The sequence below is a fragment of the Pholis gunnellus genome (assembly GCF_910591455.1).
Source record: "Pholis gunnellus genome assembly, chromosome: 7".
Classification (NCBI taxonomy): domain Eukaryota; kingdom Metazoa; phylum Chordata; class Actinopteri; order Perciformes; family Pholidae; genus Pholis; species Pholis gunnellus.
Genome location: NC_136533.1, coordinates 25,401,877 through 25,429,571, shown reverse-complemented (window position 1 = coordinate 25,429,571; position 27,695 = coordinate 25,401,877). Strand labels below are relative to the sequence as shown.

Genomic DNA, 27,695 nt, shown 5'->3' with positions numbered 1-27,695 from the left:
CCCTAAATTAAATTAAGGTTTTAACAACTAACTGTACACTGTTCCACTTCCATGATAATGACAGTCCGTGTGACATGTGGAGAGAACACAGACAGGTGCAGGTAAGGGCAGATAATACAGGAACATAAAAGATACCAAGAAAATACAGCTAGTAGAGGTATACTAATGTATAGAGGAGTTTGTATATTCACCTTACTTTGGTTTAACCTGTAAACTATAAGTAGGCTGACTGTTAACTCTCCCCAAGCCTGACAAATCACAGAAGCTTCAGTTATGTAGTATCAGCCGGTCTGGTGTCATGTGGAGACAGCCGTCTATAAATAAGGAGGCGAGGTGGGGCAGCTTCATCAGACCACTTTGACTTCATTCCAGAAGAGCAAAAAAAAGGTGTTTGAAATCACTGCAGCTGATGACCCCCCCAAGGCCCGTTTATAGATGGTTTATAGGGGCGGCTCTCAGTGGGTAGAGTGGCTCGTCCTTTAACTGGGGGTTTGGGGGTTCGATCCCCCCCCCTGCCCACATGTCAAATTGTGCTTGAGCGAGACACTGAAGCCCAAGTTGCTCCCCAAACACTTCACGGCAGCCGAACCAGATACAGCCACACACATATTAAAAACACTTACAGTTGCAGAAATGACAGAAACTGAATCACAATGCAATGAATAACTGTAATGTCTGGCTGGTGGTATTGATCGTTTCATTTACCCTCCTATAGTTCCAACATAAATGAAAAATCATCTAAATTGTGTGTTTCCATGTTTGGACAGTAGAAGATGTAAAAGTATGACCAGCAGGGGGCGTGAATGTGCACAGTGCAGGCAACTAAAGAACTTGACCCAGACAAGGAGGGAGTTAAATGTTTTCTTAGTTGCTCGAACAAAATACTAAAATCACAATAAATCCATTTTAGAATGAAAATGATAAATTTACCTTCAGCTGTATAACCAGTGACACATTAAAGGACCCCAACAAAAAACGTGGAGAAACATGATGAATGTACGCCACCCACTACCTCTCATTACCACACGGACTTGTAATGCAGTGTTCTTCTTACACACTCTCACACACAAGCTGCCCCTGCATTCCGTTCGACGCTGCCTCTCATTGGTCAATTAGCACGCCCATCATAGGTTCCCAACCTCAACCTGTGTCTGATTGGCTGGAGTGGCACCTACGGCGGCAGCACGAGCCCCATTGGTTGAAAAACTAGGTTAGTGGTTCGACAGGCATGACGGTGAAGAGAAACTGGGTCACCGATCGAGAATCGTTTATGTCACAGTTCTTTGGGTCGCTATTACATATTATCAGCGACTTTCAATGGATATACCGAGCTCATTGGACCTACTGTGAGTATACAATGAAAACAAGCCTCCGGGTTATCAATATTGCATCTCGGTGACGTTGCTGGCATTTAAACCATGATGGATGTCGTCGATGTTTTGCCAGCGCTGTGGTCATGTCAGTGGGGCTTTCTAGAGCAGGAGGAGGGACGCTAGCCGCTGGTCAGGTCTTGACAGTTAGCGCTCCATAGCTAGCGACTGTATGCTAATATTAGTCTACCAACGGGACTACATGCTGTTATTGAGAAAAGGAGGGTAAACCGCCCCCGGTAGGACGGTCCAGCTTTGACGGTTGTCAGCATTTGTCGGGGCTCGAAGGGAGCTCGTGCACAGGTAGGTGTCGGTCCGTGGGCTCGTTAAATGTCCACTAAACGTGTCCGAAGTGCGAGACATTGAGTGAACAATGCTATCCAGAGCTATCACGCTAGCTATGTAAACAGGCCTTGGTACACGGTTTCTTCGACAGCATCAATCCCGCTGCGATATCGTTCACGTCCCCGTATGTCTCTTCAAATAGCTCCGTGAATTCAACCTATAAGGACCGCAGCTGCTTCCAAACAGCAGGCACATGTTCGCTTCTGAAATATCGTGACACGGTGTTGGCATTGGCAGTGGAAATGTGGCGACCGCACGGTTTCTGCAGTCTCCGTGGTGTTTGCCAAACGATGATCATGATAGCTTTGGCTTTGGTTCCACGGGGCACCGGGCTCAATCAGTGCCGTTTGGAGCAGGGGATCCCGGACTCTGAGGGTTCCAGGAGGACTCCAACAGGAGGGGGAGCTTTTCATTGTTATTTCATCTTCTGAGTCATACTCGTCAGCATGAATCCTCACAGATTGCTGGTTTGTTTGGAATACAGTCTTCTCTAATGGGGGTTCTTGGTCTGCTGTAGATTAATTGTAAAACAATCCAGCACGTGTTGACAGTCTACAGTGGCTTTTATGTTGAGATATTTCACTGGTCTGTTACAGATTGTGACTTGTGTTTTGCAACATGTTTTCTCATTTGTGCATAACTCGTTCTCACAAGTGTGCTTCAATAGTAGTGTTGTGGTAGTGCATGTATTATTAACCCTTTCATGACAGGAGAGACGTCCAGCGTGACCTTACACTTGGACTGATAAGTGATATTTATGCTCAGAGACGGGTAGTTACCTACACAGTGCTCATCAGTATTGATTGGTGTTGCCTCAAAGGCGTTTTGATAACTGAAGTTTGTTGTGAGGATTTAGCAGGCCCACAATTAACCATGAAGAAGAAACAATAAAATAGTCATTTCTGCAAAGACACCAAGCATCCATGGAAGTTTTAATTTGACCATGTTCATTAGATTGAAACAAATCGGTGGAAACGTGAGTGAAAAGGCTGTTGTAGCAGAAGGTTGTATTCCTCCGTGGTGTATCGAAGAGATCTGGTGATGATGTCAGGCTTCAGTTTGATGTTGGGCTTCCCTTGATTTAAATCATTGTAATGTGATGAAATGTTCCTTTTCTCATGAAGGATACATGCAGATTCAAGAAACAATCTCCTGAACGTAGTGACTGTGTTTGCTGAATGAAATGAATAATGTCTCTTCCTGTCTTCTACATTTGTTATTGACCCTTGGCTAAGCCCCGCCCCCCCTGCTACTCTGTCTAGCTGTCAGAGATATGTTACCATGGAGCCCAAACTGTCACAAACTGCACTCCCTGACCAAATATTATCTAGCTTTTGGTAAAAACATCAAATTGATTTGAGAATGAAGCAGACCGAATGGTCTACGATGTGCATATGATGGATATATCCAAGATGAAATGATAAAGCTACAGATCACAGTGTGAAAGTGAACCACCTCATCACCTGGCAATTTAGACGGAAGACAATGAAATTAAGGAACAATACTGTTCCTCTTTATTCACTGTTACAATCTTTCAGTGTCTAGCTCAGCATATTACAGGCGAGTGAATCTTTCAGTATCTCTTGATTCGATTTCATTCTGGAAGTCGATTCCAGACTCAAAATGTATTCTGGAATCGGCACATACAGCGATAGAATTCATTCAGAATCGTAGAAGATAAGAGTCTTAGGTCTTACGTGAATCCATTTTTCCCTGCTCCTAGTGCTACCGCTAGTTCATGATGCTAATGTTAGCGCCACAGGTTTTTATGTAGAAATGTAACATTTTAGAAAAGTGTTTCTCCTTCCAACCTGTCCGGGTAACGAGTATCACTATTACACAACGTTTAGCCATGACGAGCTCCAAATCCACTAAACCAGCCCGAAAGCATTGATGAGCCTATGGAGTAGAGCTGCAGGTCAGAGCTACACTATGATTGGCCGGTCTGCTTTCAAGGGGCAGGACTTAGCGAAAGGTGAACTAACTTATTTGTTCTCTCGTATCTTCCCAAATTATGGATACCGAGGTACCGATTCCAAAATATTGTGATATTTGATGCTCGCTGTGTGTCTGTCTTGTTTTAATATATGCATTACATCAAAAATCTCAAATATCCCATACATTGAATAAGGAATAGTAATCCTACATTATTCATTATGCATCGGCGTTAACGATGAGTTATTCTCAGACGAATAGCGACGTTTGTTGTGTGTAGAGGGGACTCTGTCGTTTCAGCGCTCTCCCAAGAACTGAAACACCAGACTGACGGTCTCAACAAAGCCAGGTCCTTTATTTTATAAGTTGGCATCAGCTACAGTCTGTTTATTTATTCATGGAGGCAACGGGATGCTCTGAGACAGCCTGCCACGAGAGGAGAAAACTATTTCTAGCAGCTGTATCCAACTGAGATCCATTTCTCTTACTTAGTGACTGAGGCCATGTCCACACTACTACGTTTCCATTTTAAAACGCATCTCTTTTGCTACGTTTACACTGAGCGTCGAAAACGGAGGAGTTTAGAAAGGCACCCGAGGATGGATACGTTTGACGTGTGGACGGCATAACGTTTGGAAACGATGACGTAGTAACCCGCATTCTGCTACTCGTGCCTCACATCGGTCCAATGAAAAAATCCCCCAAAATCCTTTTAACGGGTATAGAAAAAAAGGAAGAAACCTCAGAGATCAACAGAGGAGGGATCCCACTATCAGGATGGAGAGAAGTGTGATAGATGTCATGTGTACAGAATGAACAACATAACAGAGTTACAACACATTCAATGCATATGATGTAAATCATAAATCCCATACAAGGGCTGGGTAAATGCATTCAACAAATCAACAACTGGATGTGCCAGAATTTTCTTCAATCACTGATGTTAAAAACCACAAACCAAGCCAGAAATCTAGGTGTAGTTATGGATTCAGACCTCAACCTGAACAGCCATATCAAGACAATTACAACATCAGCCTCCTATCACCTGAAGAATATATCAAGGATTAGAGGACTTATGTTTCAACAGGATTTGGAAAAACTTGTCCATTCATTCATCTTCAGTAGACTGGATGACTGTAACGGTGTGTTTACAGCTCGAGTCCTCACTAAGACCAAGAAAGTGGATCACATCGCTCCAGTTCTGAGGTCTTTGGCCTGGCTTCCTGTCCAACAAAGAATTGACTTTAAAGTCCTGCTGTTGGTTTATAAAGCACTGAATGGTTTAGGGCCAAAATACATCTCTGATGTGCTGCTACCTTATGAACCATCCTGACCCCTTAGGTGGTCTGGGACTGGTCTACTTCCTGTTCCCAGAGTCAGAACTAAACATGGAGAAGCAGCGTTCAGTTGTTCTGCTCCACATATCTGGAACAAAGTCCAGAAAGCTGCAGGTCTGCTGAGACCCTCAGCTCCTTTAAATCCAGACTGAAGACTTTTCTGTTTGCTGCTGCCTTTAAAGATATTAATCAATTTCTGCATTTTACTACTGTATTTTATTTCTTACACTGCTTTTTAGTGTTTTAATGACTGTTGTTAATTATTTTTAAATCTCCTTTTCTTTTTCCTTGTATTTTGATGCTTTTAATGGTTTTATATTACCTTGTTGTTGAAATGTGCTATACAAATAACCTTGTCTTGCCTAAAGTGCATCCAGAAGGGTGAAAGGCATTTTCAGTAACAAAGACCCAAGGATCTCTGAGCAGTCAAATGCAGCATATTGCCCAGATCTCTACTACCTAAAGCCTCTATTATTGGCCATGGCGATGGTCATACTCTTCCTGAGACCCCATAATCAAAGAAATCTGTTGCTAAGGAAACAATTATTAGGAAAACCTTTTTGGAACTCCCATGTATTGTGTTCAGGCAGCACCTTTGTTCCTTGTTGCTGCAAGTAAGGTCAATCTGTTGAAAATGCACGTCTTCACCTAACTGCATGTGTATCTCCGTAGTTTGACTCGGTGATCATAAGGATGTGTGTGTCACACCCTCTGCACTTTAGAACGAACTGTTGCTCTCAGCTGTGATACAATGTGAGACTGAAAACAGTACAGTGAGAAAATACAGCAAATGATGAATGGCATATATATTTACTCTTTGAAGGCCTTCCACATCCGTGGTCTATCCAGACTGGCAGGTTCCAGGCTACCTGCAGTCCTAAGAGCTGGTACAGCAGCGGCTGCTGTGATCCACCAGCAGTATAATCTCATGATTATAGAACAGAGGACATTCTTAGCTAGTTTAGCTTCAACAGTTATTGTCCTAGGCTGGATAATCAAACTTAGTTGCAAGTAGTATTGGTCCAGTTCTGTGCTTATGTTCTCATACTTGTACACATAAAACTAATACGACACAACCGCACCTAGTACCACTGCATGCAGTGTCACGGACACATGTAGCCACTTTCCCAGTGAGTCTGCACTGCATCAGTTAGTCAGAAGTTCTCTAAAACAAAAACCATGAGCTGAGCGACAGTGATCATTCTCTGTGGGTTCATTACTACACAGTTATTTCATCTGGGAGAAAAAAAAGGAAGAAACCTTAGGGAGAGTAACAGAGGAGGATCCCTCAGGATGGACAGAAGTGTGATAGATGTCATGTGTACACAATGAACATCATAACAGAGTTACAACACATTCAATGCATATGACAGAAATGATTCATATCATGAGAGTAGTAAGCAGAATGATGATGGAAACATTATGACTACTAATAACAACAGCAGCAGTGGATATAGTAGAATAACAATGACAATACAATAAGTAATGATATCAGTAATAGAAATGTGACTAATAATACTGATAGCAGTGGGTGTCAGGCAGGACCAGGGTCCAGATACAACCACAATCCATAGAAACCTGTGAGGAGAGAAAGCACAAAGACTGAGGAAGAAGCAAAGTTAGTAATGTGAATAATGGGAAGAGAGAGAGAGAGAGAGAGAGAGAGAGAGAGAGAGAGAGAGAGAGAGAGAGAGAGAGAGAGAGAGAGAGAGAGAGAGAGAGAGAGAGAGAGAGAGAGAGAGAGAGAGAGAGAGAGAGAGAGAGAGAGAGAGAGAGAGAGAGAGAGAGAGAGAGAGAGAGAGAGAGAGAGAGAGAGAGAGAGAGAGAGAGACTCAGTGTATCCTAGGAAGTCCCCCGGCAGTCTAGGCCTATAGCAGCTTATCTAGGGGCTGGTCCAACTACAAACCTGAGCCAGCCCTAACGATTCTCTACGGTGCTGCTGGCTGCCAGGCCAATGCCATCTTGAGAAACTACACCATTAGATGACTGATTTCTGAGGTGATCTGGGCCTAGTAGAATAACTTCAGTTTTGTCTGAGATCAGGAAGTTGCAGGTCATCCAGGTTTGTATGTCCTGAAGACATGCATCAGGAAGTTGCAGGTCATCCAGGTTTGTATGTCCTGAAGACATGCTTTAAGTTTAGTGAGCTGGTTGGGTTCGTCTGGTTTGATCGATGGATATAATTGAGTATCATCTGCATAACAATGAAGTTTGAGTTTTTTCTGATAATATTGCCTAAAGGAAGCATATATAAGGTGAATAAGATGGTCCAAGCACAGAACCTTGTGGAACTCTGTGACTAACGTCGGTGTTCATCGAGGTTTCATCGTTTACAAACTAGGATCTATCTGATAAATGGGACTTAAACGCGTTGTTCTTTGCATTGTTCTCCCAAACACCAGAGGGAGTACAAACAACATGTACTGTGAAGAAATAAGAGGACAACGTGTAACCGGCAAAAAGCCATAAAACAACCTCCACAATGACGAAGAGGGATTGTAATTATCTGTAAACTCATATTTCATAATAATGGACTACTTTATTGTCTTTGTACAAGCCCTGTAAAGAAAGACGTCAAGTATAAAATGCATTGTAAAGGAACGAATGTTGAATATCCTGTAAACTATTTAGTTTGGCTGAAAATATAAACTCGGATGTAGATTTTTAAGACCTCCTGTTTCTAAAAAAAAAAAGTAATTGTCCGTCTTTGTAAAATCCTCAGACGTGTTAAGAGTGCTTTTATCAGTGAACTATCTGTGACAGTGTCTGAAGAGCTGTGATTGAGGGCACATCCGTCTTTGTAAAATCCTCAGACGTGTTAAGAGTGCTTTTATCAGTGAACTATCTGTGACAGTGTCTGAAGAGCTGTGATTGAGGGCACATCACGACCTGTCGGATACGTGTGCAAAAACTGAACACATTTTAAATGCATAAGTAAATACAGCTGGAGCAGCTATAAAGGCCGGTAGAGGCTTTCTATTGTAGACTAGTTCTACCTCATTCTTATCAAGCACTTTGGGCTTCCAGTAGCAGTTATGATAATAATACAACTATGTGAATCATTTCAAAAAGCTATTAGACACAGGAGGTGGAGTGGCCATACTAGCAGGACTAGATATGTGTTTTCTCTGCCAGCATTAATTGGCTCTGCTCTAAAGTTATATTCTTCTCCAATTAATGGTCTAATAATTATATATAGGTGGGTGCAAAACCCAGCTGAATGTTCAGCTGACTCACTGATGAAGTAGAAGTAGGTGGTGGATGGAAATCAAAGCTGGCTGGCTTTGAGACCACAGAGACTGGCTGACCCAGTTTCCACTCCAGCACCGGTTCCTTTCAGTGTTCAATCATGACACCGTGGTTTTCCCCTGCAGCCCAGAGCTTTGTCCCAGCCCGGCTCACCAAGCCGGTCCTGACCTAGAACTCAGCTGCTCTGCATTTTGCTGTCACTGTACATTAAACATTTCAACCGCCCAGGTGTTAATAGGATTCAGTCCCACTTTCAGACTGACTTTTATTGTATCATCTTCTCTGAGAGGCACAGTGAGTAGGATTTTCGGTTTGTGAACCAACATCAAAAGTTGGCCCCTCCTCCCCGGCTCAATGGGGCCGGCTGGTGAGACTCTACCTCAGATTCACTCTGGTTCTGCAAACAGCTTTGTCCACTTGGAGCTTCGCCTCACTATGTTTTTGTTTGGAGCTGTGTCCGCCATTTTTGTAGCATCCTCTCTGATGCGTACTTTAATCTGGCACCTGCTCTCTGAGACAGAAGAGAAGATCCATGCAGAGTCTCTGCAGATACAACACCACACACACTTCTACTGGGTCAGCCTGATGAAGTGACCAATGACGAGAATCATATGAGAAACATCCTTTTACACAAGGTTGTTCAGTCTGACTATAGAATGTGAGTTTATGTAATTGTATTTTAGAATGTTTTTACCGATTAGCGTAGGCGACCCCTCTCTTGTCTGACTAGCACACACATTCTCACATTATATTATCAAATAGTTTAGGCAAGTATGACTCCTACAGGTTTAGGATATTTCTGCATGATTGACTTGTGATTTTAAAAAGCCTTGTTCACAAATAGCACTTCCACTGTGGAGTATTTCCCTCTTCTGGGTTGAAACTGGTCCTAAATGCTGTCAGAGTTTAGTCAGTAAGATTTATCTATAAAGCGCTTTTTACAGTCACAAAGTGCTTAACATAAACACAATGTGACCATATAAGGGCCAATCATTTACACACACACAGTAAGTACAAAATTAAAACGTGGTTTAAAAGTTTCTAGCCAAACACCAGCCTAACAGGTGTGTCTTAAGCAGATTCTGGAATGAGTTCACAGAAACAGCAAAGCGTAGGGTTCAGGCAGAGCATTCCACAGCTTTGGTGCTACTGCCTCAAAAGCTCGGTCACCACGGGTCTTAAAGTGAGTGTGTGGGGCAGACAGTCTTTTAGCATAATAGCTCCTCAATATGTATGATTAAGAGACGGTTTACTGGGTTTAAAGCTGGAAAGTTAGCTGGGGACAGATGGAGCATCAGGAAACGATCCAAATAGCCCAGATTCACTTTTCTCATTTTTCAGGTCAGCAGTCGAGAACATAACGACTTCAATTGTTTTTGTGTTTCATGTTTTGCTTTTAATCAAGTTTTGTAATGTTACTTCCATATGTTACACATTTTCAGATTTGTGAGAGACTAGATTTGCATTTAACTGACTTTTCTTTTCTTCTCTCTGCAGGGGTAGACTGGTTGCATCAGCTGTTTGAGGGTCAGTTCATATCGGGCCACACTGACCACATCAAACCGGATGAAACTAGGTCCGGCTTAATCAAACCAGACTGAGACTAGACCAGGACGGAGCAGACCAGACTGATCCAGACAAAACCCGGCCCTTCGAGGCCTGTTCCAGTGTCCTATCCAGGTAAGTGAAGCAGAAGCTCTGTTCCTCCCTTCACTGATCTCAGTGTGAACTGAGGAAGGCTGCCTGCTGCTCTTATGCTTCAACAGAAAATAAAGTGAATGTTGGGGAGGCAGCTCAGGTACAAACAGACATTTGAAGCTTGGAATGTAAAATAGGACATTGGATACAGTTCACTTTGTGTGTTTCCTACTTACAGTGTGTGTGTATGAGCAGAATTTGAAGTGTATTGGATTGGAATCACAGACTCTACTTTTGAATAGGCCTATGTCTTATTATCATAAAAAGTGAATTTGATGGGCAATAATACATTCAGACCGTGAGAGTCTAAAGCCACCACTGCAGAACACTGTAGGGCTGAGTGACAGCATGTTCCTCATGCTAACATCTTCCATGATAAGGATGATGAATATGTATGAGATTTATTTTCCATTACAACCTCCAGAATTGTATCTTTTCGGTCGGATATCATTGAAGAGCCAGATGATTGAATTGTTTTGTCCCCATTCAGCTTAGCATAGGGCTAACCGGTAGTTAGCATAGGGCTAACCGGAAACAGCAGAGTCATTATACTATTATATTTACTAATATCTCACTGGAAACAAATCTAAACTGTCAATCAGATGAATTCCTCTAACATCGTAGCTCATCAATGCTCTGGTCATGCCCTACACATGACACACCACTATGGCTGTAATGTAAACCGTATGGTGTGAGCCGCTGTACAGCATTTCTATACATGCAGTTACTGAGACATGGTGTCTTCCTCCACATGTGACCTGGATGCCATGACGTCTGCAGCTCTAACTGTGTGTCTAGTTTCAGAAGGGCCGCTCTCCTGCTGGGACTGACCCTTCATGTTGTGTGTTCACAGTTGAGGGCTCCAGAGTGGATGGAAGGAGATGATTTTAACACAGAGGCTGTGATGAACATCTGTGGTGAGTGGGACTTGATGACAGAGACCGTCCTAAGGAAGAGGAATGTCTGAAGCTCTCCTTAATAGATGTTTCCACGGAGACCACTTTGATAAAGTAGCTGTATCATTAATACCTCATCAACATCTATCATCTATGTATAGATGTGGAGGAGTGTGTGTTGTTATCAGAGCTTCTCATCTCTTTGTTCACATAGCCGGTCGGCAGTGTGCATGTTCGTGCACGTGATGGTTATTTCACTGCTCTGCTCTCATACGGAGGTCACAGCACTTTCTCTGCTAGCACCGTTAGCTGCTAGCCTCAGGCTCGCTGTCAACATGGTGAGAGCTGTTTGGAGGCAATCAAAACGCTCCTGACCTGAACTCCTCTAAGGATTTCTTGTCAGTAAGTTGTGCAGTCAATAAAGATAACATGACTCATCATTCGCATGCCTTGGTTCTTAGTTGGCAGTTTAATGAAATGGAAGCGGTCTGTACTGCACTGGGTTTGTGAGTTTCTCTTATCTGTTGACGTAGGAGCCTGCACACAATATCACACAGAACAGAGCAGGTTACCTGTGAGAATACAAGTGTCAGGTATTAAAAGAACAGCTGAACCCACCAGTTCATTCCTAGTCCCTTCAGCGAAGTCCGGTTTTCGTCTTTGGTCTGCAGATGACCTGATGGCAGACCAAAGGATGGACATCTCGTCTACGATGACTGACTTCATGTCCCCCGGCTCCACTGACCTCATCTCCAGCTCCATCAGCACGCCTGGCATGGAGTACACCCGCAAGAGGAAGGGCAGCACTACCGATTACCAGTAAGGACACCCGGGAGGGGAGGGGAGGGAGAGGGAGAGGGAGAGGGAGAGAGAGAGAGAGAGAGAGAGAGAGAGAGAGAGAGAGAGAGAGAGAGAGAGAGAGAGAGAGAGAGAGAGAGAGAGAGAGAGAGAGAGAGAGAGAGAGAGAGAGAGAGAGAGAGAGAGAGAGAGAGAGAGAGAGAGAGAGAGAGAGAGAGAGAGAGAGAGAGAGAGAGCTGAAGAAGATTATACAAATGGAACCAAAGGCAGGGTGGAGAGAAGGAAAGGAGGGAATAAGATGTGGGAAGTAGTGCAAGAAAGAAAGAAAGCAAAATATGTACGCTGGTAGTGTAGTCTGTTGTTTTACACATTGTAAATATTCACATTTCTCATTTTCATTAATACATTTGTGTTTTGTTTCTTTACAGAATTGATGGCTTCTCATTTGAGTAAGTTCAAACCTGACTCAATGTTGATAGATGTTGCACAAGGTTTAATTCATCTGACATATCAATGACCCTCAATAGATTTTACAGCATGAAATATTGAAAACCCAAGGCAGTGAGCCCCTTGTTGTTCCGGTGTAAACTAACCTCTCCTGTCTTTGCTCGTCAGGGACATGGACCCAGACAAAGATAAACTGGGAAGGTAAGATAAAGCAGGTGCTTTAATCCTCAGTAGTGTTGTATTTCTATCCCATCCCATAATCATAAGAAACACATTTCCTCTCTGACCTCTAGTGATGTCTATCAAAGTGGATAGTTGTGTTTTGATTTGTCAGAGATCCATCTCTTGAGAGGTCTAACGGCACACTGACACAATGAAGCTAGAGGTCTGGTGTGTGGAGCTCACAGGAGTAGAACATGACTTTTATACTAAATCTATTTCTCTTATACACACCTGAATATAATATTCACAGGTATGTTTTCATTAGTGTATAATCAGCTGTTTTAGTGAATGAGCCCTTTACATCTCCACGTTGCACATGGTCCAGGATTCTATGGTCCAACATCATCCCTGCAAAGAGAAACCATTGATGCGTAGCTTCAGATGCTCCTGGTGTTACTCTGCAAAAGGCCCTTCCTGTGATTCCACTGGATTGGTTGTGTACTCTCCCTCACCCTGAGGGTGTCCATGCTGTCCAGGGGAACATCCTCTGTAGCACCCAACGGTGTAGCGTTGGTACACGGTCCTTGTTCCGCTCTGCTTCAGCAAGACATATTTTGTCATCTCTCGCCGTGTCAAACCTTTCCTTTTATCTCTGTCGTGCTTCTGCTCACCATTGACCGTGCTGACAGCTGTACTTTTATTTCTAACGTCATATCTCAGGAGGCCTGCAGGGAATTCCTCTTATTTGGCACAAACATCCACATAGAGAGATTAGAAGTTGGAGGTCAAAGGTCACTGTGACCTCACAAAACACGTTTTGGGCCATAACTCAAGAATTCATAGTGATGACATTTTGGACAGACATGGATGTAAGCTGACGGTAATTCTAGTTGATGATTCTTGTCTTCAACAGAGTGACCATGTAGCCTTCCATAGCAATACACTCTCAGGAACACACACTCACCCACAAACTGGTGGCATTCATCCAGTTAACATTTCTAAGTCTTTGAACACTCGTAGGAGTAAACCTGTTCTGAGGCACGGTGACATTCAGGTATAAAGCACACTGTCTGCATGACTAGATATGACTGAAGGGAATTAGAAAATAGGTTTTCAACTTGTTTAAAAGGGGAACTGGAAAACTGAAACCTTAATCTCAAATCAAAATTTCTCAATGCTGTAAATTCTTCCTAAATCTGCTGAGAAAGTCAGTCAGTCTGTGTAGGGTAAATAATTGTTCCACTTTTACGTGTGTGTGTGTGTGTGTGTGTGTGTGTGTGTGTGTGTGTGTGTGTGTGTGTGTGTGTGTGTGTGTGTGTGTGTGTGTGTGTGTGTGTGTGTGTGTGTGTGTGTGTGTGTGTGTGTGTGTGTGTGTGTGTAAGAGCTTGATGCTGTTTGAACCACCATGTGAGGCTGGTTACAGAACCTCCTCTTCTCTAATATTGCTTTCTTTGTCTTTCCAGTGACCAGCAGGGCCGGATTAAGAATGCCAGGTATAGAAGCTCCTTCTCATCTCCCTCACATCAATTAAATGTCCTCTGTCTCATTGAACAGAGGGAGCTTTGTGTGCGTTGATAGTAAGAAACTTTATACATTGACGTGTGTAGATCAGAGCATGATGTGGAACTAAGGGACTGTAAGAGCATACCTAGTGGCTAATGACTAGCTCTCTTCTGGTTGCGTGGTAAAGAACGGTGGATTTAGTAGCAGCTAGTGGAGACAGAACAGAGACGTGTTGTCACGGTGCTGGAGGACAGACTCAACACCAAGGCACTTCATCTGGAGAGGGCAGCCGGTTCTTAGTGTTGAGATTTATAGCATGTTAAGATAATTTCCACAGTTTTTGGATTCTGTCTTTCTATACAACAGGTGAGAGAGATTTTTTGGATGTATTGGGATTACTGCCAGCCAGATGGGAGAAGAAGAGAGTCCTCCGTGTGATCACTGCTGATGTCTGGTGCTTGTCCCTCCACAGAGAGGCTCACAGCCAGATCGAGAAGCGCCGCAGGGACAAGATGAACAGCTTCATCGACGAGCTGGCATCGCTGGTGCCCACCTGTAACGCCATGTCCCGCAAACTAGACAAGCTGACGGTGCTGCGCATGGCTGTCCAGCACATGAAGACACTCAGAGGTCAGGTTGAACGGAGTGTGAGGGTTTGGGTTAGCTGTGGCTGCTACTGTAAACGACTAACGACGAGCATGATTTTCACCCTGTCAGGGACCGAGCTGTTCCTCATGTCTGTTTAGCAGAATTCTGGAAGATGTGACATAGCGGCGTACAGACAGCTGCAGTGTGAATACCTTTACTGTTGTGTGCAGGTGCAGCCAACCCGTACACAGAGGCCAACTACAAGCCCGCCTTCCTCTCTGATGATGAGCTGAAGCACTTGATATTAAGGGTGAGTGCAGTTCACACGACCAGACAGCCAACACTTCCACCGTGTCTTTGTTAAGTAATGACCAGTGTAGCACCACGCTGCTGTTACATCCTCTTCTTACTCGTGACCTTCAGCCTTGTCTCTCAACATCAAGCTGTATGTTATAGAGCTGCATCACACTGTGTTTCTGAAGAACTGACAGAGTTGTGTGTTTGGCGATGCAGGCTGCTGATGGTTTCCTGTTTGTGGTCGGGTGTGACCGTGGAAAGATCCTCTTTGTTTCCGAATCCGTCTACAAGATTCTCAACTACAGCCAGGTATGCTGGCCGTGGTAGTGTTGGGAGGAAAGTGCACATTTAGAGCGTGCTGATAAGTTATTGTTCATATGTTTCATACTCTTTCTAGCCTTTGACAGTCACACATTTCACAGGATCTCATAGTGTTGCCTGAAAAGAAGATAACATGATTTTCACAAATGAGCATGAATGATCTAATTCAAGTGGCAGATCACCACACGTGTCTCACTTGATTTGAGAAGTTCAGTTTGACATTAAAGACTGAAATGGCCCACATCAGAGCATTACAGCAGTGAAGAAACAATCCCAGGATAAGCTTTTAGTCTGACTTCAGTCCCTCTATTCTCTCTCGGTGTCTCTCACGTCTTCAGAACGACCTGATAGGTCAGAGCCTGTTCGACTACCTTCACCCCAAGGACATTGCCAAGGTCAAAGAGCAGCTGTCCTCCTCCGACACGGCCCCACGAGAGAGGCTCATCGATGCTAAAAGTAAGGCCAAACATGCAGAATCAGGACTGTGGTCCACCCTGAGCCTCCATCTTAATCTCATGTGTCCTCACATTACCAAACCAAACTGTGGCTGTCAGCAATCTGAAGGCTGCCTGTGTTGTGTGATGTAAAGCAGCCGTAGCACGGTGAGGGAGCGTTTACATGGGGATCATGAACAGCAGAGAGGAGATGGAAATATTACTATAAGCAAGTAGTAAGCTAGGAGGACACGGGGACGCAGCTAGTAATAGTTGAATTCACTTTCTGCAGGATGGATGGAATGAGTGAAAATAGAAATCTACAAACATGTTTTATTGGTTCATGTTATTATTGTGTATTTGAGAATAAAAATGTTTAGCCTCTAACATCTCACCGGATGTGAGAAACCACTCAATCCAGTGCTGGTTTCTGAAGCTGTCCCTCATTGTGTGTGTGTGTGTGTGTGTGTGTGTGTGTGTTTGCAGCGGGTCTTCCAGTGAAGACAGACATCACCCCCGGACCGTCCCGTCTCTGCTCTGGAGCCCGGCGCTCCTTTTTCTGCAGGATGAAGTGCAACAGGCCCTCTGTCAAAGTAGAGGACAAGGACTTTCCCTCCACCTGCTCCAAGAAAAAAGGTACTTTCTCTTCAAACGTGGATTCAATTCTGTCACCCACATTCCTGCTCTTACCCTAACATGTCAGGCTGCCCGGCAGCTTCTTCTCCACCTTCAGCTGGTACCTCAGCTACTTTCAATCTCTCAGCTACCTCCTTACCAAAGCCCTGCTCTCCTGCTCTTCCATCCTGATTAGAGCCAGGAACCACACATCAGTGATCGGAGGACCTCTCCATTACACAACCAAGGAAGTGGGCCTCTTTTAGTATGCACGGCCTAGTATCCCAGAGAGACGTAGAGTAGCACACAGTGATCGCTGTCGCTGCTATAATGGGAGTAGAACTCACACATATTAAGAGTAGTAATAGCTGACACATTGTGGGAAGTGAGGGAGCTTTAACACCAGTAGTTTGGTTCATTCTGGGACGAACAGGTTCACTGAGTCCATTTCATCTTCCTCCTGCAAACATGGAGTCATCTGCACTGAGCCATCAGACTCACTGCTGCACTCCACTGAACCTGATCACAAAGAGCCATGAAACACCTCATTATGAGCGTTACTGTCATAAATGGCCCTGTGGTTCTGAGTACCGACCAACAGGCAGAGAAAGCCATGTTTGTACATGGGCATCCTCTCACCACAAAGACCGGCGGTTCGATCCCCGGCTCCTGCTCTCCACGTGTCCACTGAACCCCGAGCTGTTCCTGATGCTGAGGGTCCAATGCATATATGATGAGTGAAATAAAGTTTCTAAGAAATAAAGTAAACTCAGTATCTCCATCATCAGAGGAACAATTGCAGGTCATTCAAGTCACACAACCCAGAGTCTAGTGTTGAATATTTCATACAGACCAACTGTGTTCTCCCTCCGATGACTGAACTCCTCAGAGGCTCATGTTGATACAATATAGAACTACACAGGCTGCGTTCAGGCTCGGTGTGATGTGTCCTACATGCAGGTCACCACTCGGAGCCCTAACCGGGATAAGTTAGTGTCCTTAGCTTACTAGCTGGACTTCACGGAGGATGTTCTCGTTGTCTTCCTTCTTCTTCTCGTTACTCCTGTGAGTTTTTACACAGAAGCTGTGAGGGTTCTCTTGTTTAGTGGAGTCCTGTTGGACACTGAGTTCTGGAGGACTGGATCAATGATCTTGCACAGTGTTTTAGTGGTCTGTTGACACAAAGTGTGTGTGTGAAATGAGATGCTACGGAATCTTAACATATGGAAAATGTGAAACACAGACGAGCTTTACGTCAAAGATTTGTTTTGTAGTTTCACCAGAAGGTGTGAGTGGCCACTATTTAGTTTTTTACTTGTGCAGTTTGGTTATTAATAATTCTAAATGGAAGTCTCAGTATATTACAACTCTTCAAGACATCATTTAATCTCTTATGGGTTTCTCCATCTGGTTTGGTTTCACATGTTGTCAGCCAATCAGAGATGCTCACGCCTTTACTTTCAGTTCACTGAGCTGAAAAGCATTTCCTGTTCTCCTCTCATCACAGCGGACCGTAAGAGCTTCTGCACCATCCACAGCACAGGCTACCTGAAGAGCTGGCCCCCCACCAAGATGGGGCTGGACGAGGACAACGAGCCCGACAACGAGGGCTGCAACCTGAGCTGCCTGGTAGCCATCGGCCGCCTGCACCCCCACATCGTCCCCCAGCCCAGTCTGGCGGACATCCGGGTGAAGCCCACGGAGTACGTCTCCCGACACGCCATCGACGGCAAATTTGTCTTCGTTGACCAGAGGTGAGACGCCAGAGAGTGAGGGGGAGCTTCAAACTGAGACTCGTGGTTTATTTGTGTGATAGGACGTTCAACATGTGGCCCGTCCTCAGCACATTTTACAGCTTCACTTTGTCTCTGTTGTCATCTTAGTCTGTAGATCACTTCATACTGAAACATCTTTTTATTTTCAGTTTACACAGGTTACGTGCGACATGCACAGAACAGCACACAATATACCTGCCAACCACACAAACAGCCAATCCCGGACACAAAAACACAAACAACAAAAAACATGTTTCTAACATTTAGAGAGCAGAAAGAGGCTGAATGAGCAGGATGGACCAAAGTCTCTCTAGCTAGATTATATTACTTTACATATTGTTTGATATCACAATGTGTTTGAGATACATATATGTTGCCACAGTAATCAGTGTAGTGGCATCCTTTAAAGGCCAGTACTAGAGGAAGGCTGTACTGTCTCTTAGACGAGGATACACAGTAGTGTATTTAAAACCAGCCTGCTCTCTTTAAGAATCTCCACAGCCTCCTTCTTATTGTTATTTCACTTTAAGGCTCTTCAAACATGCCAATGATGGTTCATGAAGATGAAGACAATGCGGTCATTGGTTCATTCATCTGATGAATGAATGGGGGGGGCTGATACAGACAGACAGGCTGATCCCTCTATCACAGGGGTCGCCAATAGGCGGACTGCGGTCCGGACCCAGACGCTGTCCTATCCGGACCCGGACGTGTAACTGATGGATAATTGAGAATTATACATTTTGGCGGAGTGCTTCTATTTTAACCTGCACAGCTTTTCCAGCCTTTACGGCACTCGTTCAGCAGTCCAGGAAATACACCGACCAATCACATACGTTGTAAATCATCTCACGTGACGCTACTCAGCCAATCAACTATCTGTATTCTGAAACGCATCGTGAGCCGAGTGAGATTTGGACACAGACCCGGGAGACGGACAGAGAGCAGTGGGAAATTTTCAGAGAATTTTACATGACGTGCTCTAAAAAGATAAGTGGACCACGAAAACAGAGCTTTTAACAAAGAATGGACAAACTCTTATTTGTTCATTCTTCCTGCTGGCGCTACTAAACGACTCGTATGTTCAGATACCGTGGCCATTATTAAATGCGCCGATGTGAAACGCCACTACGAGACCAAACACACATCTTTACAAACACTCCAGTCTGAACTGAGGGCAAGATGTTGAGATGTGTAGAGATTGTTTATTATAAAGTTCACTGAGACCGTTATGATGTGAAATGGATTTAACAAAGAGAAGAAAAGAGTTCACTCCAGCCACACTTTCCTTTTTTCCTTTTCATTCATTTTTCAAAAATCAAGCAATTTCTTTTAAGATGCAAGTTTTTCAAAAATTCATTTGTGTATTTTATTTTTAGATGGATCCCTTATTTTACTTGAAATGAGAGAACATTTATTATTGTATTTCTATTATTATCTATATTCTATTATTATTTATAATCCATCCAGTTAAATTTTAAAATGTAATTATATATTATATTTTAAAATATAATTGACGTGTACTTTCTTTATTTGATTTGACAGTTGTTGACTACACAGAGACTTTGTTACTAGTACTAGGCTTCTTGAATATATATATTGCACTAAATAGCGCAAGTTAGATATTGTAATGTTCCGGACCTTTGCACGAGGAGATTTTCTCAATCTGGACCTTTCGGAATTTTAATTGAATACCCCTGTACTATAGTATAACGTACTATACTATGCCATTCCAACTTTTTTTAGAAATACTTTATGACGACTTTATTTTCGCTTTTTCTGATATACTTTGCCATGACTTTTTCTTGTTACTTTTTTCGACATACTATCCAATTACTTTTTTTGAGATATTATACTATGAGTTTTTTTTACTTTTCCTGACATTCTATATTATGATTTCTTTCAACATACTACACTATGACTTTTAACTGTAATGACTATTTTATTACTCTTTTCAACATACTATATGTTGACCGTTTTTGCCATACTATACTATGACTTTTTTAATGACGTTTTCAACATACTATACTATACTACTATACCAAGTTATCACTTTTTTCAACATATTCAATTGAATTCAATTGAATTCAATTTATTTTTGTATAGCCCAAAATCACAAATTTGCCTCAGAGGGCTTTACAATCTATACACATACGACATCCTCTGTCCCAGGACCCTCACATCGGAACAGGAAAAACTCCCCCAAAAAAACCCCTTTAACGGGGAGAAAAGAGGGAGAGACCTGTGGGAGAGCAACAGAGGAGGGATCCCTCTCCCAGGATGGACAGAAGTGCAATAGATGTCATGTGTACAGAATGAACAACATAACAGAGTTACAACACATTCAATGCATATGACAGAACCACGGCAGGAGACCAGACCAGGGTCCAGGTATAACCAGGATCCATGGAAACCTGTGAGGCGAGAAAGCACAGAGACTCCGGTGAAGAAGCACAGTCAGTAATGCAGATAATGGTATCTGTAATATAAAATAGTAATGTGAGTAATAATAATAATGATAACATAACATACTATACTATGACTTTCTTTTTTTTCTTCTTTTTTTTTATGACTATTATGGCCATACTGTACTATTACTTTTTTTGACATTCTAAAGTATAACTTATAGCACCAAACATCCTGAGCCAAATTACGTAAAGTGGTAGCAGTCAAAGTCTATTCTGAACCCAAAGTTACAGGTCAGATATGCTACAGGAGTTTGCTGCGAGTATCTTACCACAGCGTCCTACATCGCTGAGTTCCATGCCCCCTGGAAACATTGAAGACTGGACGACCATCTTTACACAATGCTGACGGCAGCCTGCGGCTTGCCCCACACACTGTGCAGGACTCAAGAGCGCGACTGTGTCCATTCCACAGTTCTAACGCTCACCGTCAGCATTGGCTCAGAGGAACCAGGGCTACTGCCTGGGTGTTGAGTTGTTGAAGAGACTGAGGTTAAGTTGCACAAGCCATCTGGCTTTATACATAAGATGACACGTCAACATTCTAATTTATTCGTGACATGGAACACACATGTTCCATCCAGCATTCTATTCTGTTCTCAAGGGCAGATAATGTCTCCTTTTATGAATTCACTATTTGCTAGTCCAGCGTTCACCGTGTTTTCCATGGCACAGTTTTCACAAAACTCCACACATTATGACCCATTAGCAGTAATGACATAACACTGTATATTACAAAAACAAACATTTTTGTCTATTGCTTTGCAGATTGCAGATATTTTAAATCATACATACAACAAGTCACAACAAAAGTTTAAGCTGTTGCAAATAACTCCACAATTTATCCTTTTAACATTGTTAAGCTGTCTATGTTTGCAAATTCATAATCAAATGCTAATATATTGCATCCCGTGTACTGTACGGTATCTATATCCACACCCAAATCTCACCTGCACCTGATTTTCGGAATTAGTCAATTGATGGATTTAAGACCTTAAAACTGTTTTGAACTGAATTATTTGGTGGATAAGTTATTAAGACAAATAATAAGTCTTTCTATTCATTCTTTTTTGTTTGGGTGGCACGTTTCACTGCTCTGATTGGAAGAAAAGATTACCCAATTTGCATTTTACTACTATGACTACGATGTAATATACTAAAACGTTTTTATGACTTTATTCAACATGCTATACTACTTATATAGACTTATTTATGACTTAGAGGAATATAGCTGAAACAAGTGGTTTCAATAACCACAGATAAAGTCCCTGCACACAAATGATAAGAATATAATCTTGTGGCTTTTTTGGGTGACACGACTTCACACCTGAATGAACTGAATTTAAATCTGCAGGTCAATTCAGTTCATCTTTCTAAAATGAAGCACTTTATTTTAAGATGCACAATTTTTAAAAGCGTTCTGTCATGTATTTTATTTTTTACTCCATGCAGTCCATATTTTAATTTATTTAAATTCATGTATTTGATTATTAATTATAATTCATCCAGTTCAATTTGAAAACTGACAATAAATATTGTTGAGATATTATTCAATTGCACTTTCTATATTTGATTTGACAGTCAGTTGTTGACTTCATACAGACGTTAATACAACTGTTCGGCTACTTCAATACATATGGTCCTAAATCATCACGCAAGTTAGACGTTATTGTGACGTTCCGGACCTTTGCATGAAGAAATTATCTCGAAATGGACCTCGTGAATTTTAATTGAATACCTCTGCTCTATCACATTGTATAGAGGCGGAGCCTAGGAGTGGTTAAACAGAGTGAGTGTTCGAGGATGTTGGTTCAGCCAGCATGGTCAGGGTTTGTTATAGGTGGTCACCTTTAGATGTCCTATGCAGAAGAAGAGAGTTGAGGTGATAGGGTGCTGGATTCTATCTGGATCCGTCTGAAGCTGACATGACATATTGTCACAGTTCACTCAAGCTTTCTCCGTCTACCTGTCTCACCTTCAGGGCCACAGCCATCCTAGCCTACCTGCCCCAGGAGCTGCTGGGAACCTCCTTCTACGAGTATTTCCACCAGGACGACATCGGCCACCTGGCAGAGTGCCACAGACAAGGTAGCTGCCTCATGGCTGTTGATGGTGCAGTGGCTGAGTGAAGAGCACGAGTGGAGTCTTCAGTGTGTGTGTGTGTGTGTGTGTGTGTTGCACAGTGCTGCAGATGAGAGAGAAGATCAACACCAACTGTTACAAATTCAAGATCAAAGACGGCTCTTTCATCACGCTGAGGAGCCGCTGGTTCAGCTTCATGAACCCTTGGACCAAGGAGGTGGAGTACATCGTGTCCACCAACACCGTTGTGTCGTAAGTAGACCAGAACACTGTCCCCCGTAGACCCCATCCCCCATAGTAGACTCCGTCCCCCCCCGTAGTAGACCCCGTAGTAGACGCCGTCCCTCGTAGTAGATGCCGTCCCCCCGTAGTAGACGTGATGGAGCACACGTTGGTGAAACATGCCGTGTGTTTGTCTCTGCAGGTGTCCTATGATGGAGGGATCAGACTACCCTCAGTCTGCTGCCTCACCACAGAGCATGGACAGTGTTCTCACCTCAGAGGGTAAAAGACTAAGACTAAAACAAATGCTCATTTATCCACCGGCCCTCCGCCTGCTGTCAATCTCTCATCCTTCTCAATGAACTGTTGATTGGTAGGTGGAGGAAGGCGGGCGCTGCAGACGGTCCCTGGCATCCCCGGGGGCACGAGAGCAGGAGCCGGCAAAATTGGACGCATGATTGCAGAGGAAGTGATGGAAATCCAGAGGTGGGTGCAGAGGAGAGCGCTGCATGTCGGGGGTGTTTATGAAGCAGATGAAGGAGTGACTCGGCACACAGCACAGGATCATGTACACACTTGGCAAATGCAAACATTTCACATCATTTGAAAAACGGGAGACGATAAAATGAATAAGTAGCAGAAGTGCTGACTCTGCCGATCTGTTCTCAGTCCTCCTGACTAACGCTGACTCAGACAGCTACGGATGGTCTCCACTGAAGGATGTAATGTCTACTTACTGTCATGGCAACGCTGGTAAAATGCCGCATGTCACATGTCCTAAACCTGTTATCCAAATGACACACTATGACTCCGCTGAGGTTGATGATTAGGAAATCAAATCTACAACATAGCCTAATAAAAACCATCTGTGTCTCTGTGTCTGTCAGGATCCGAGGCTCCTCCCCCTCCAGCTGTGGATCCAGCCCTCTGAACATTACCAGCACCCCCCCACCTGACACCTGCTCCCCAGGGGGCAAGAAGGTAACACATGCACACCGTCAGAAGCATTTGATCATATCTGACTTCCCTTTCAGCGGATTGGTTCAGCTCCATGTTCCATGGTTAATGTGATGTGGTGTGACGTCCTCCACTGAACATCTGCAGCTTGTTGTTTCAGCACGGATGTCATCCGATGTTTGACGTGATGAGCAGAGATTTAGCCAACCGTTGATCTGAAGGACGAGTTACACAGTGTGAAATGAGCTTATTGGCTTTCTTTCTGAGAGTTACATGAGAAGATCCACTCTCAGGTTTGAACCATGGACATGACGCAACAGCCAGCGGCTGGTTAGCTTAGCAGCTGCAGTTTCCCCCTGTAACAGCTAGCCTAGCTCTGTCTAGGAAGGTGTGATACATTTACACTGACGTGTGTGTGTGTGTGTGTGTGTGTGTGTGTGTGTGTGTGTGTGTGTGTGTGTGTGTGTGTGCGCAGATTCAGAATGGAGGGACACCCGAGCTGCCAAGCACAGGGATCCTTCCTGGACCTGATTCTGTAGGCTACCCCTACTCCAACCAGTCCATCATGAGTGAGTTGGACATTAACACACACTAAATACACTCTCTTACTGAGTTTATTTTGGTGCTTTCTCAACCACTCGTCCTCCCGCCAGGTGACAACTCCCACCTGAGTATAGACATCATGGACGATCCCGGCTCCAGCAGCCCCAGCAACGACGAGGCGGCCATGGCCGTCATCATGTCCCTGCTGGAGGCGGACGCCGGCCTGGGCGGCCCCGTGGACTTCAGCGACCTGCCCTGGCCTTTGTGAGGGCGCAGAGGGAGACGGACCTATTAGCACCAGCTGGACAGAGTTCAGCCCTCTGTAACAACTACACTGCAACAAAAATCCATCTTAGCTCATTCTATTGTCATAGAAAAGGCTGTAGATACTGAAGATTTCCCCAAAAGTACTACACACGAGGAGGTTCTGTCAGGCTCTCACTGCTGTTGGGATTTCACTCCTACTTTCTCATTCATCATTCCCTGTAGGTGCACAAGTGACCCTGACTTTCTTTGGGATTTTATGTAAATGATGTGTTAAGATGATCCTTTTTTGACTGGGTGTCCCTAACATTGCCACGGTGAGAGAGCATTTCTCTAACAGGTCCCAGGATGCAGCGTGTCTGCTGGTGGACTGAACTCTGTCTCCTGAGACGTTCACAAACAGCTAAACATCTCCAGCTGTACGCTCACGTGTCCCTGTAGGTTGATGCTGTACAGACACTGTCTCTCCCCCCCCCCACACACACACACACACACACACACACACACACACACACACACACACACACACACACACACACACACACACACACACACACACACACACACACACACACACACACACACACACACACACACACAAAGCCAGCTGATCTTCGGCATGGGAAATGGACACAGCAGTTATCTTCTGAAGATTTGCTCAGAAGTTTCTTAGAGGACCTTTATTCCTGAGCCACAAAATGTCACAAGCAGGTGTATTTCAGTCCATTTAAAGGAAAAAGCCACCGAGCTGCTGTTTCCTTAACTAACACCAGTTATCAGCTACTCCGGGACATGGTCCCACTTTTTACAACACATTTGAAAAGAGTTTTCAGACACAAACTACCTGCAGCACATCTGTCAGAATGAAGTTGAGAGGATACATTTAAAGATAATGCTCCTGAAGCTTCTGCTGATTCATATGACTGGCTCAGTGGAGGTCTTCATAATGATGAACCAGTGGGGTGATGGGACGAGATCCAAACAGAGAGACGCTGGCAAAGTTAAAGCTTGATGTGTCTGGACCCTTAGAGCTTCTCAACCAGTCCTCATCACTGGATATAATCATAACTCATATGGGGCAAATTCTGACCATCCCAGACTCTGTGGTCCAGACTACATACGACGTGTAAGCAGGTGCTCAGCCTGAAAACCAGCGTTGGTATGAAACCCTCTTGATCTGTGAGTGTGCTGGAGATGCTCACTATTCAGTGCACAAAGGAAGGAAAAAAACTCACTTCAGAAAACAAAAACATCAGAAGCTGCAGTTCAGTTGAATGTCTTTAATTAATTCCATCATTTCTTTTGAGAGTAAAAACAAATTCTGTATACCATATAAAGGAGTCCGTGGTTCTGGAGTATGGAACTGAGATGCAGCTTTGGCGTCCACCCTGTCCTGTCCAGGCTCTACCCCGTCTCTCACCTAGTGCATGTTGGGAGAGGCCGCACCCCCACTGACCCTCAAAAAGACAATACACAACAATGGACAGGTGGATGGACTGCACAGTTCACATTCTGGCTGCCTCATCATCATCCCCACCACCATCATCATCATCAGCATGTGTGTGTGTGTGTGTGTGTGTGTGACACGTGCATGTGATCACAGCTGTCTGCTCAGATCCAACAAAACACAGTTCCAGTAAAGAACACCACTGCTTTGTGTGTTTACTGGTCCACCATGCAGGACCAGTAACCAGCTGTGTGCTGAGCTGCGTGTCTCTTTAAACAGGTCGAGGTGTGAGGTGTGCCAACCATACACTCACTCTGCTGTCTACAGGCAAACACATGTTAGCAGGCTAACTAGCATCAGCCCGCTAACAGAAGCGCCTGGTGGCCTGGGTCACATTCTCCCTCTACACCAGTACCCTTATGGAGCACTTAATGATGCAGTTGGACTCACTACACTCTGTACCAGCAACAGGAGGGCTGACTCTGGATCAGGCCCTATTTTCTTGAATGTTGAACCTGAGCTTCCGATGAAAACAGAGGAAGTGACCCCTGCGTTGGAGTCAGTGATGGATCTGTTTAGCACTTGATACTCAGAGGCACTGTGGCTACATGTGTTAGCAGAGGGCTAGCCTGTGGACAGGGCGAGTACAGAAGACAGATGAAAGTCACAGGGGACAGAGCTCATGGTGTCCTGGGACGGTCTGAATGCAACCTTCATTTCAGTTCACATCGTCATGGTGAAGAGGTTTTACATCCTCTTCACCTCGCAGCTCAGTTTCATCAGAGGTGGACGTGTCTGTAACAAGTGCATCGCAAAAAACACAACTACTAATATATATTCTTGATCTTGAAAAATGACTGTTGGATTTTTGAAAACAAGTAAGTCCTGAAATATGCTGGACGTTGATTTTAGATTCATGAGTTCTGTCCATCCCTCTCATGTATTGTTACATTCACAGAGCTAAGGTATCAGGTGTTCTGAAAGCCAAAGTCCCCACTGATCTTTCAAGAACCCACAACGTTGTTCCAGCGCTCCCTGCTACTGACCTCGTCACCGTACGGATGGATGGACGATGAAGGGGATCTCTGATTCAGAGAAACTGTGTGACTGAAATACAAACTGGGCAGACACACTTTCTTACTTACGTTTTTAATCTCTGGCTGAACATGAGAGAATATTCACTCCCATCGGGGATGCAAAATGGTGCAAGAGCTGCAGCAGTCCCTGTGAACACGGGTGGGTTTTAACAAGACTGTTGACCATGAAATACCTGCTGAGCCCAAGCTCCGCCCCCTCCTGTCCTCTTCCAATCAGGCAGCAGCTGTATCTGTTCTAGTGGTTTTCTGTTTCATTGTTCTACGCTACACACTACAATAAGGTGTTCCCCTTGTTGATATACCCCTCCCCACCTGACTGTATCAATAATGTATCAAATCTTTAAATATTATCATGTTAAGAGTATACTTTATGCAAATATATGAGTATGATGAGTATTGTATGTATCAGCAGTGAAATATTTTTAAAATAAAATTTGTTTCCGTCATTATGGACAAAATATGGTGCTATTAGATTTTTTTGTCAGTCTTGTAAAAACGGGATCCACGTAGTCTGATCAGCTCTCAGCCAATCGGTGCAGCCCGGTGGTATTTATATATGATGTTGCCATGAGAGAGAGAGCTCTGCTCTCTAAAGCCTTTGTTGAACACAGCTGTGTGAAGGTCAGTGAAGAACTCTCTCCACATGTTCTCCTCTGAGCTTTAATGGTTATATAAAGATGAAATACACATTTAATCTGAGTCAGCTATTATACGTCTCTGGTGCTAGTTTAAAGGTTTAAACTCCAAAACAATATTATTCTTCAGTTAGAACTATTAGATTCATATGTAGCAACTTATTCATTGAAACGTAATTAAAGCTCAGACTGTTATAATCGTCACATAATGTA

At 43.8% G+C, this 27,695-nt stretch overlaps 1 protein-coding gene across 1 annotated transcript; it reads left to right on the top strand.

Annotated features, from left to right (window-relative positions):
* The first annotated feature begins 1,235 nt into the window (after positions 1-1,235).
* bmal1a (basic helix-loop-helix ARNT like 1a) lies at positions 1,236-27,299 on the top strand. Its single transcript, XM_079163312.1, has 20 exons — positions 1,236-1,346; positions 9,734-9,916; positions 10,788-10,851; positions 11,502-11,649; positions 12,057-12,077; positions 12,244-12,276; positions 13,701-13,730; positions 14,213-14,370; positions 14,559-14,638; positions 14,842-14,934; positions 15,285-15,402; positions 15,867-16,016; positions 17,503-17,749; positions 22,217-22,323; positions 22,419-22,569; positions 22,742-22,821; positions 22,917-23,025; positions 23,427-23,520; positions 23,972-24,065; positions 24,150-27,299. Exons 3-20 carry the CDS (start codon positions 10,806-10,808, stop codon positions 24,305-24,307), a joined length of 1,917 nt encoding a protein of 638 aa, XP_079019438.1. The 5' UTR covers positions 1,236-1,346; positions 9,734-9,916; positions 10,788-10,805; the 3' UTR covers positions 24,308-27,299.
* Positions 27,300-27,695: the final 396 nt, after the last annotated feature.

Coding starts and splice junctions, on each gene's coding strand:
- bmal1a (XM_079163312.1), top strand. CDS start 10,806: ATGGAAGGAGATGATTTTAACACAGAGGCTGTGATGAACATCTGTG. Junction 14,935..15,284: donor AGATTCTCAACTACAGCCAG/GTATGCTGGCCG, acceptor TCACGTCTTCAG/AACGACCTGATAGGTCAGAG. Junction 22,324..22,418: donor GGCAGAGTGCCACAGACAAG/GTAGCTGCCTCA, acceptor TGTGTTGCACAG/TGCTGCAGATGAGAGAGAAG.